The sequence below is a fragment of the Electrophorus electricus genome, unplaced genomic scaffold (assembly GCF_041902795.1).
Source record: "Electrophorus electricus isolate QZ-2024a unplaced genomic scaffold, ASM4190279v1 Scaffold113, whole genome shotgun sequence".
NCBI classification, from domain to species: Eukaryota; Metazoa; Chordata; class Actinopteri; order Gymnotiformes; family Gymnotidae; genus Electrophorus; species Electrophorus electricus.
Genome location: NW_027658395.1, coordinates 168027 through 179810, shown reverse-complemented (window position 1 = coordinate 179810; position 11784 = coordinate 168027). Strand labels below are relative to the sequence as shown.

Sequence of the window (11784 nt, the reverse complement as noted above, 5' to 3'; positions counted from 1 at the left end):
AACGCTTTGCTCATTCGTGCCTGCCTGTCTCATTGCGATACTTAGAAAATTTTGTCTCATGGTGCAGAGGTTACTGAAGGAGTTGATAATAGAATGATTAATCTCCGTACTGTTAACTTTATTTAATCGCACTTTGGTATTGTTCATTTGCACTACATTTATTATATGTTTTCTTTCTAATTAAACATGATTTCTCCAATTTCAAGTTGTCCAGGTAAACTGTCAATTGCCAACTGGCTTATTTAGCAAAACAACCCTTTGACATGTTCCTTTCTTGCGTCTTAGTTGAATATATGTTTTTAAGTAATGCTAGAATAATTAGTGAAATTTGTATTACCTCATTTCTCTCTATGTCCAAAAGGTGGCACTGTTGAGTTTTCGAAGAAAAATGTTGGCATCATTTATACCATTTTAATAAATCCCCATTGCTGTCACAAGTAGGCTAGTAATAATAATAATAATAATAATTATTATTATTATTATTATTATTTGCTTTTAAACATTTGTTTAGCCCCCAAACTATAAGTTTGATGTTAAATACACTGTTTCCATTACATGAAATACACCTTCCTAGTAGGATCAACGTAGAATATTCCTGAACTATTCCAGATAAGTATCAAAGATGAACCAATGCATAATAGCTTTATTTAACACAATTGTATCCTACATGTAGGGACAGGCTGTTCCTTATTTGCCTCCAGTTAAGTAAACAGAATAGCAGAGAAAGTAATCATTCGCACGCTCGTATCGGCTTGTGCATGGGTAAAACTCTAAGAAACTGGTGTTGAAGTGAACTGTGTTGTAAAGTGAAATAATTGTATTTCCAGTGTAGTGCTACTATTTGGGTAGTAATGAACAATCGCCTGATGTCGTTTTTATCTGTTTAAAACCGTAGTTACTTTTTGCAAGAGAAAAAGGTATTCGTTGTGGTTACGCACGGCTGAATACAAGCACGGAAAGCGAGGGAAACAATACTAAACATTTCAAATGCAGTAGGAAAGAGTTAAGGAATTGCAGTCCAGCTGATAGTCAGCTGATAGCCTCTGACAGATGAGAAAAGTTTTGTTTCTGTACTAATATGTTAATTAGCTTTCCCATTTGAGCGAGCCCATTGGCTAGACCTCCGAGTCAATTTCGCATTTCAAGACTGACGTCAAGGCAGCTATAAAACTCAGCAATGCTTTTAAACTCATCTACTGTGTGTTCCTTTTTAAATACTCCTACGAGCCCGGGCAATTTTATGTCCAAGTCGACGTTTTGCGTCTTTCTTTACCATCTTCTATCCCTCCAGTCTGCATTATGTATTCGTGAAGAGACAGTAAAGTGTTAAATGTTTGAAATACAAAGCCGCCGAAATTCTCATGTAAAGACAGGAAAAAGAAACGTTCGGGACAGCTCCGATGCATCTGCACAGTAGACACTGCAAAGGAGAAGAACTATTCATTTGGAGTTAGGAGCACTTCGACGAAACGCTGAAAAAGACTTTTTTCTTGGTAAGAGTAAAATCTTTTTAAAACATCAAGCTGGCTCACTCTCTTCCAACCCAGACCGGTTTGACAGCTGCTCTTCAACCCCTTTGGAGGACTGTCAACAGCAAGAGGATGGCATCAGAACTGGCAATGAGCAACTCCGACCTGCCCACCAGTCCCCTGGCCATGGAATATGTTAATGACTTCGATCTGATGAAGTTTGAAGTGAAAAAGGAGCCGGTGGAGCCCGATCGCAGCATCAGCCAGTGCAGCCGCCTGATCGCCGGGGGATCCTTGTCTTCCACGCCGATGAGCACGCCTTGCAGCTCGGTTCCCCCTTCTCCAAGCTTCTCGGCGCCCAGTCCGGGCTCCGGTAGCGAACAGAAGGCTCACTTGGAGGATTTTTACTGGATGACCGGTTACCAACAGCAGTTGAACCCGGAGGCTTTGGGTTTCAGCCCTGAAGACGCAGTCGAGGCGCTGATCAACAGCACTCACCAGCTTCAGACATTCGATGGCTATGCTAGAGGGCAGCAGTTTGCCAGTGCGGCCGGGGCTGGAGGCACCATGGCCGGGGAAGAGATGGGATCCGCCGCCGCGGTGGTCTCCGCTGTTATCGCCGCCGCAGCAGCTCAGAACGGAGGTCCGCACCATCACCATCATCACCACCACAACACCGGGCACCATCAACCAGCCGGCGTCCCAGCCAACGGCAACTCTGGGGCTAACCACCAACATTTACACTTGGAGGAGCGGTTCACAGATGAGCAGTTGGTGACCATGTCTGTGCGGGAGCTCAATCGGCAGCTACGGGGGGTCAGCAAGGAAGAAGTGATCCGTCTCAAACAAAAGAGGAGGACCCTCAAAAACAGAGGCTATGCCCAGTCCTGCCGCTTCAAGCGGGTTCAGCAGCGGCATGTCCTGGAAGGGGAGAAGACCCAGCTCATGCAGCAAGTGGATCACCTCAAACAAGAGATCTCCAGGCTGGTCCGGGAGAGGGACGCGTACAAAGAAAAGTACGAGAAGCTCATCAGCAACGGTTTCAGAGAAAACGGATCCAGCAGTGACAACAATCCCTCTTCTCCGGAGTTTTTCATGTGAGTCCCCACATAATAATAAGAAAAAAGAAAATAGTTCGAGCGAGTTTGTCAGTGCCCAGCGTAAAGTTTCTTTTGTGTTTTTTCTTTCTTTTTTTTCTTTTTCGTGGTTTGCTAGACCGAGAGAAAAAGTTCCAAATTCTAAAATGTTTTTGTTTCTCTCCGTTCTACGAAAGCAAGGGTCAGTCTTCGTTTTTGAGATTTTTTGGGGGGGCCTGCGTGTAGACAGACCGAACTTTTCAAGAATAAGTTGTTTATTTTTTGGAGCGTGCTCTGAAAGCTGCCATCTTGGCATTTTATCTCCATGCTTATTTTAAAATGCATACGTGTCAAATGCATTCTTTTGAGTTTTTGTTTTTCATCGATATTTACCTGACTTGCAGTGTTTTTTTTTTTTTTTGTGTTTTTTTTTTATAGGATGCCATTTGTATTTTTCCCCGAAAGTTGACATTTTGTATGTGCGGTATGCATGCACTCAGATGCACACACCACTGATGTTCATCGATCCTTTTGCATCATTTTTTTTTATACAACCAGAATCAATGCTTGCCAAAAACAGCTACACTTTACTTCCAGTAAAAGTTTTTGGCTTTTTTTCCCCTTTTGCCAAAGTCAGAGGACCGCGATCCTGCAGTTACCCCATTATCATCCCATACGTCCTGCTTGTCGTTTTGTGTTTAACAAGACTTTACTTAAGAATCTATAGACATTGCTTTAAAAAAAGAGACTGTATGTTGTTATTGCCTGCATGCTGGACATGTATGGTTTTCTTTCCCTTTTTTTGCTTGAAAAATGAACTTTTTACTCGGATAACTCCAGCATGGCATTCATATTCTTCCTTTATTGCCGAATCACTTTTTTGGAATATATGCAAAAAAGTGAAAGAACATGCTACCACCATCCCCCCGTCCCGTGAAAAGGTTATTACAACAGTATTGACCTGCACGATCACCGGCGCCCATTTCCATTCGGTTCATGCACTGACGCATTCCTGTTGAAAGCTGGCCAACTGGAAGCAATGTTTCAGGGGACAAGGACCTCATCGTTTCTTAAAAAAAAAAAAAAAAAAAAAAAAAAAAAAAAAAACGGAATTCCCTCTCGGGGACTAAAACTGTTAGTTGCTTAAAGCGGATTGTTTGTTCAACTCCAGTCTCATTCTTATGCATTTTGATAACTCTGTAATAAACCACATTTTTTTAGTGTAATCTAGGCTAAGACTAGTTCTATTATCTGTGAGCATGATGGTGGACGCTGTGCTCCAGGTTGATGATGACGAGGAAGGATGTCATTAAAAGATAGGCTTTTTATGTAGGGTTCATGTCCTATGCACTAAATTGTTTCCTGATCGTAGTGTTAAGGTATACTGGCAGGACCCAAAAATATGTATTATACAGCAGGATTGTGATGATGCGAAACTCAAGCTTTTTGCAGCATGTGCTTGCCATGATAAGAGCAGTTTGACAGATGTAGCCCCTCTTATAGCTTACCACTGACTGTATTTCCAAACCAAAGTATTAAAGAAAAAAAAAACTTAGTCAATGTGGGGAAACAGTGCTTTCAAAAATGCACTCTCCCTCAGAGATCTAAACTATTTGGACTGAGTTGCACTAAAATGTAGCCTGTAGCTAATCGTACAGTATATCACACAATGGAATCTATCTAGAACGCTAATTTAAATACATATCTCATGGCATTGCTGGAGAATTTATGAATACAATCTTATTAGTTACATTGTCAAGCAGGACTAGTTTCTTTTGTTGTAAACAAATTCATTATTTACAAGGCAATAATATAATAATCAATAATGTCTGGACATTGTTTTATAGTCAGGGATTGAAACCCTGCTTGTATAAAATGGGGATATACCATTCATCAATAATTTTTTTTAAGTATGTTAATTAAAATTTTCTCATATATATTTTGCTGTGCAAAATTATTTCACTCACTAACCATATGTGATGTTCATATGTGCTTATTTTCATTTCATACAATTATATGATATGCAATAAAAATGCAATTCAGGCTTCATAAAGTCTGTGTTCTCTGGATATTAATTTATAAAATTTATTAACATTATGTGTAGCTAATGAAGCAGCATAGAAAGTTGCAATAACATTTTCAGTCTTTCACTTTTTCATTTGAACGCTCATTTGAATAACTAGATCAGTGACCCAAATGTGTCATTTCTTTCAACAGATTTTTTGCGTAAAGTTCAGATTTATCAGTCAAACCAGTACAACTTAATGCAGAGTTTTATATGTTTGACAAGTAATTTGCCTTTGGTGAGCATCTAATATTTTATCAAAATAAAATAACATGGAAGAACATTATAATAAAAAAAAATATGGGACTTACAGTGTGTTTAAAGGGTGATGTGAGCTTCGCTGAGTTGCTCTGCTCAGCCTATACCTTGGTTCTTTACTTGATCCTAAGGTCCGCAGCGATGCCAGAATATTTGCCAGAAGTTTCCTAAACTCTTTCCTGCATATAAATCAATGACATTCCACCTTCTAGCAGCAAGTTCTCAAGAACACAAAACACTTTTAAGTAGTTTATTATTGAAATTGGTTAGTTTATTACCATCAATGCTGTATGTGGACAAGATGCAATAATGTATACAAGACAACAGTCAGTTGTAGCATTTGATTGTGTATCTAGCAGTGTGTCTGCCAGTTTCATGAATTGTAGTTAGTGCACTTTTTTTTAATTTATTTTTTGCCAGTATTGAAGTGGTGTTATATATACTTTTATTGTAATACAATTCACTTGGGTGCAACAGAATATTTAATTTTTATACTATATCCCTTTTCTGATCTAATTATACTTGAATTTCTCCGGCAACCACAGTGTCAAATAGTAAAGCCGCACACCTGAATCCTATCGTAGGGGTCATCTCTGTTCAGTCCCATATGATATGGATAATCTCCATACAATCCCATAGCTCCAGGCCAAAGATCCATTCAACAGTTTGACAAGGTGTACACTAGTTACACTACACTACATGAGTTGTATGATGTTTCTTAAGTGAAGAAAAATTCAGCTTAAGTACATTCTTTAGTGCATTCTCCTTTCCTTTCTTGTACGCGTGCCAGTCCGAGTGTGTGTGTGTGTATGTGTGTATGTGTGATTAGAGTTGCATACACGCGAGTGTACAGAGCTACATGTGGCAGCTGCTGTGTGGTTTGTCCTTGTTTTCATCTCTAGTGCTGATCATTGTCCTCATACATGCACATGGGGGGCTTTGCAGGTCCATTTCAGTGAAGCAGCAGACCCGCCAGCCCATCAGTTAGAATCAGATCAGTCAGAGCCACTGAACGTACCATCTAGGATACAAATTCATACAGTTGTGCACGCTTATATTCTTTGCAGCCAATAATAATAATAATATAATTATAATACAATTATAATGGTGAATATCTAAAATGCAGCACATTTTGAAACACCTACATACGTTCAGGGTACAATACGACAAAGTCAACAGCTCTGAAGAAGAACCTTTTTCCATTGCTGTTTTATGAAGTAAAGTGCTTCTCTCTTCAGTGCTTTGAAATAATTTTTGCTCCTTGTTCCTTCCATCCAGCATGACTTGCTGGTAGTGGTGGGGATACGGAGAGACTGAGACAATAGCCTGAGAGTTGAAATGATTTTCCTGATGATTAATCGCTCAGAAAGAGGCCCGTTTGTGCAATGCAAAAATGATAAATCATGACTGTGGCTGGCCCCAGCTGGGCCAGGCTCGGAGCGTTCCTGACAAACACCCCACCCCTCCCCATTGATGAAAGCAACTAATCTGTCTGTTGGTTCGCAGGAAGAACTAAACACAGATTTTTCCATATTCTCATCTATGTGTAACTGAATAGTTGACCTGCTTACCTAATTTGGATTGTTTCAGTATGAAGAGTTGTACTGATTCATGTTTAAAGGTTTGTGCTGATATGATGTGGTGTTACACACACGGCAAGTATGACCTTTAGTTTCACAGTTATCAGAGGTTTGTTCCTGAATTGATTATTTAAGGTATCAAATGTTGCTTAAAGTTGGTGTAAGGTGCTCTTGTGATATGTGGTGTTTGAGAACATGTAAGATATGTTAGTGGTGTTTCTGAAACAATCAGGTTGCACAATGACCTTGCCATCCACTTCTATTTGATTTTGAACATTTCTATTAGTCTGATTCAATGTTTTGTGATATTTAAGAATAAAATGAATACATATAAATCTAAACATTTATCGGGGTAAAAGTAGTTATTTTATTTCATTTTAAAGCATTAATTTGTCTGCTTATGTATTTTTTTAAACCAATAGCAACACTCAGAATGCCTTGATATGTATGCAGTAAATGACAATTACTGACCCCACCAGAGAACCCCCAAAACAAGGGGTGTGTGTGTCTGTGTGTGGGCACGTGCATATATGCTTGAATTTGAGCATATTTATGCGACAAGAGTGTTTGGCTGTGTTTGCTTTGCTGTGTGTACATGATGGTTTATGCTTGTTCGTGAGGGTGTGCCTTGTGTATGTGTGCCCAACTATGCATTATTTGTGCCTGTCTCCGAGAATGAATACTTGTGGTTTGTCTAGATGTGTGTGACTGTGTATGTGCATGCATGTGTGTGTGTGATTTGCAGAGGAGGCACGGAGGTCAGTGATGAAGCAGGAGGAGCACTCTCAGAGTCATTACACTGATCCATTCCCTCCAGGGACCCCATGTTCATTTCCTGCACCAATCCTAAAGGCACACACACATATGTGCATGCACACAAACATACACACACACACATGCGTGCGCGGACACACACACGCATGCGCACAGCAGGAGGGCCATCTTATAACTGGCCATTGGTTTTCCAGCCTTGTTTTTGATGGGCCGACAACTGCATTTCATTTGCTACTGATATTAGTCAGATAACTTTGTTTGTATAACATTTGATCCGTCATTTCCATTATTCTTTATTTTCAACAAACAGCACTGACCATTTTTAACATTGCAAATGTATTTATGTGCGAATGTATTTATTTATTTAGAATGTCTCACTTTGTGCTGTGTGATTTTTAAAATGAAAAGGTTTATTTTGTATTGCTGATTCAGTCTAAGGAGGAATGGTACGAAGGAATGGGCTTGTATATTACAGTATTATGTTAGCAGCATGCATTTGTATGGTGTCCTTACTAGCCTAGTGCTCAGCGTCGGCCGTCGCATGCAATAGCAGTCTCACTATGGGGCAGTGACTTCATGTCCCTAATCTGTCCTCTGGCTAAAGAGTCTGTGTTTGCACAGGGCTGTGGAAGAGCCAAGCTACCATTTATAACCTTACACAAACAACAACAGGCCTTTAATGTGCACACAGGCACACGCACGCACACACTCATAGACACATACACATATACACACGCACGCACGGACGCACGCTTGCTCACACACACACACACACACACACACACACACACACACACACACCCACACACACACACAAGGAAAGTAAAGTAAAATTAAATAGAAGTTTATTAAGGGAAAGTTTTTAGCAAAATGAACAATTGTGAAAAATACTGTTACAGGGTTATGAGTAAAAGAACTTCTGGAAAAGATGTGCATACACTGAAACTGTGTGTCATGGCACAGGGGTTTTCCAAAAATGCCTGGACACAATAAAGATGAGTGGTGTGTGGGTGTGTTGGTGCATGTGTGTTTGTGTGTGAAAAAGAGAGCAAACTAGAGAGATGGAGAGAGAGCATGTTCTGCTACTTCCAGCATGTTAAGAATGACAGATGAGGGATCTCATCCTGGATGACTAAACAGGGACAAATAAACCACCGATTCCTTTGGTTTAGCTTTGATTTAAGCTATCGCAAAACATCTTCACTGCATTTACTGCGATTTATATGTTTTAGATTACATTAAAAGTGCTCTCATATGGCAGTTATAAATGAATTAAAAAAAAAAAAAAAAAAAACTTGCTGTTGTGTTTGTGAAAGCACATGCTAAATTAGGTTTATTGTGTTAGAGAGAGGGCGAGAGTTTTCTTGACTGTATTGCTTTCCTCCCTGAGAAGCAGTGTGAATACTACATCCATTAAGATGCGCTTCTTTAATTGTAAACTACTCCCTCCTCACTTTTCTGCCAAGCATTCTATCTGCTGCTTGGCAAAAAATTCAAAGAAGACTTGAAGTAGATATTTAGATCAGATCTCCTCACCTCTCATTAGGGCCATTGTCCTTGAGAGTTGACTGGCTTAGGGTTATGCTGATAATGAGGAGTGCGATATACTCTGGAGTCATTTTATACGGCTCCAAATGTACCCAAAGTGAAGCCAGAGTGACTTGTAGGAATCTAATACCCATCCCCAGGTGCCTTGCACTTGGGAGATTGGGCTAGATCTCTCAAGTCCTGAAAGAGAGCTCTATATTAACAATTCTGTTGTCCTAATGCCAGTTTTTATTTAAATACAATTAAATTAAGTAATTATTAAGTAATTATGTCAGCTAAAATTATATTAAGTGTATATATATATATATATATATATATATATATATATATATATATATATATATATATATAGTAGTCAGATATAGAAACTAGTGAAAGGTTTTCAGAAAAACAGGACACACACACACACACACACACATATATATATATATATATATATATATATATATATATATATATATATATATATATAGTATAATAATAATAATAATTATATATATCACTATATTATCACTATACAATTTAGTATATTTGTCTATGAATAATTATTTTAATACACAGTATCATATTAATATCCTCATAAGAATATATTCTAGATAGTGGTTAAAGATCATGTGTTTGTACAGTTAATTGCCAGATCATAAAATACATGTAGAGCTGCACTGATAAAGGTGTCAAATCAATATTTACATAATTCTCTACTGCCCTGGACCATGTATTGATACTTGAGTCTATGATTATACATGTACCTTCCTTTACATACAAGGACTGATTTATATTTTACTATTCATTATATAATTGTTAGCTGAAAATTGACTAATAAAATAAGTTAAAGGCCTGTGGAAAATCAACACAACTTCTGTCAGTGACTGTGTGTGTGTGTGTGTGTGTTTGTGGACAAAGGAAATGAAAAGGTGAGATTTTGTTTTAATGGAGCATGCAAATACAGTTCCTACAGCAATTTAATCTTCATTCGGCATCTTTCACTCATATGTGCATGCACACACGTCTGGGAGTGTACATCCCATGTTGCCTGTTGTTCTTCAGAGAAATGTAAATGTTGCAGTGTATGCATATTCCTCAACTGAGCATGAATGCATATTGATAAGATTAATAAACTATGAATGACTTCCAGACTGTACATATTTGATTTTATCACCTTTAACAGAAAAGCGGTGCTTAGAACTAAACCCTCAGAGCCTGAAAGGGAAGTAAAACTTGCGGTTTTCATGGGGGCTACATAAATGCAGACTTTGCTGAAGCTTTTCTCAACATACTAGGCAATGTGTTATGATAAGGTGTTAAAAGTCAGTGAGATGTTTAATATGTCTCTTTTTTTGCTGTTTGATCTCTGTGTTCTGCACTAGGTCTTCCAGAAAGTTCCTTCACCTGTGACTGTGAGCTGTGACTCCCCCTGCTCCTGGCCTTGAAGAGTGAGGTACAACTTTCACTCTCTACTTTTTTCCTTCTCTTGCTCTCTCAACATCTCGACTCGGCGTTCCTCTACCGTGAATGACTCAGCTCACAGAGCTGCATTGCCACATAGCACCTAGTAGATAGATCGATAGATAGATAGATAGACACAGACAGACAGACAGATAGATAGATAGATAAAGAAAGAATAAAATGCCACACAATTATTTCTGAACCATAAGGTCACATAGCAGATAACTCTTCACTTGCAGTGGGTTAGGCTCTTTTCTAACGCTACCTAGGAGCCGTTTCATCTTTCATGTTCTGCACCTGGCTAACAGTGGTTGGTGTAAAATCACCTTCCCACAGACTGCCCTCTCAGGGAGTAGGTGATGGATTTTCAAAAGCCCTGGAGTGGCGCACTGAGAATCCATCTTTCTCAGAGTCCCGCGCGGGCTTTTGTGGGGCCTCACCAATGACATCTCACTCTGCGGGCTTGCCAAGACCCATTCATGCCTCTCCAGCCCACCGATGTGAACCTTCTTCTCAGTGAGGGATTGAAGTTGTTAGAGGTAATATTGTTGAAGCATAAGAGGGCTTTTAGTGACCAGAGCCAACCATGATCACGGCAGTCTAACTGAGTGTGATTGATTCTGTATGCTGTGCATGCAGTAAAGTCAAGGCAGAGAGATTTTGCAGTACAATGGATCGAGCCTTGAGACATATATGGAATGGAAACAGTTATTCTTTATATTAAAAGCAGTTAACTGGACAGTAAGTATTTGGAGAGTGATGCTATGTTTATTGTTTTGTCATTGAATTTAAGAGGAAACAATCACTAATCTTAAACTGCCACAGATGCCAGCTTTAATTCAGGGGTAATTACATCTACACTGGGTAAACCATATAGGAATGACTGCCCGTTTTATACATAGTTTCCCTATTTTAGAAGTCTGTAAGCAATTTGACAACTGGCTGGTCAGTTGTTTTTTGGCCAGCTGTGTCACTGCATCATTAGTTCATGCACAAGAGAGCTAGAAAATGGAACACTTAATTCCAGATGTAGGATTTGCATCTGGAATCTGTTGCTGGTGTCTCTAAATATAAGGAACGTGTCAGTCAGTCCCAGTAAAGCAGGCCGGAATGAGCCAGAATTATCCAGTGAAATTGATCAGAGGCATAGTCAAGACATTAGGAGCTCACAACCGACTTGTTTGGTACACTTTCAAAAAGTAAGAATGCCTGGATATATGAATGAGCAGGCCGCAGGATCGGATGGTAGAACCACACCCTGGTGAAAGATGTCAATGAGAAAAATCTGATGAACAGGTCGAAAACCCTGTCCTGGCTGTAGACAGATGTATCGTAGCCTTTTATGAATGGAAGGGTAGAGCAGTGAGGTGTATTTACCACAGATGGCGTCACCACAAGATGCCAATCGCTGGCAGCCCCCATGAACGGAAAGGCTGACTTACAGCTTGCTAAGAAGAAACCTTTAGGGAGCTGAGATTTATGGTCAGCTGATTTGAGAGTAAACCTGTACCAGATGGACTATGTACACTCCCAGCACTAATACATCACCAGTGAATCTGCCATGCACT

General features: G+C 39.4%; 1 protein-coding gene across 4 annotated transcripts in view; it reads left to right on the top strand.

Annotated features, from left to right (window-relative positions):
- The first annotated feature begins 660 nt into the window (after window positions 1-660).
- Window positions 661-11784, top strand: part of LOC113570837 (MAF bZIP transcription factor a) — an 81844-nt gene continuing 70720 nt past the window's right edge. For 3 of the 4 annotated variants that reach the window (XR_003409927.3, XM_026999505.3, XM_081708730.1), the window contains exons 1-2: window positions 661-2566; window positions 10138-10208. Coding sequence is in view for 3 of the 4 variants with exons in the window: in XM_026999505.3 (XP_026855306.1) it covers window positions 1602-2566; window positions 10138-10165 (993 nt within the window). In the remaining variant the exon portion in view is untranslated. Of the gene's footprint in view, window positions 2567-2983; window positions 4599-10137; window positions 10209-11784 lie in introns of those variants that run through there. The other variant, XM_026999504.3, reaches the window with a different exon arrangement.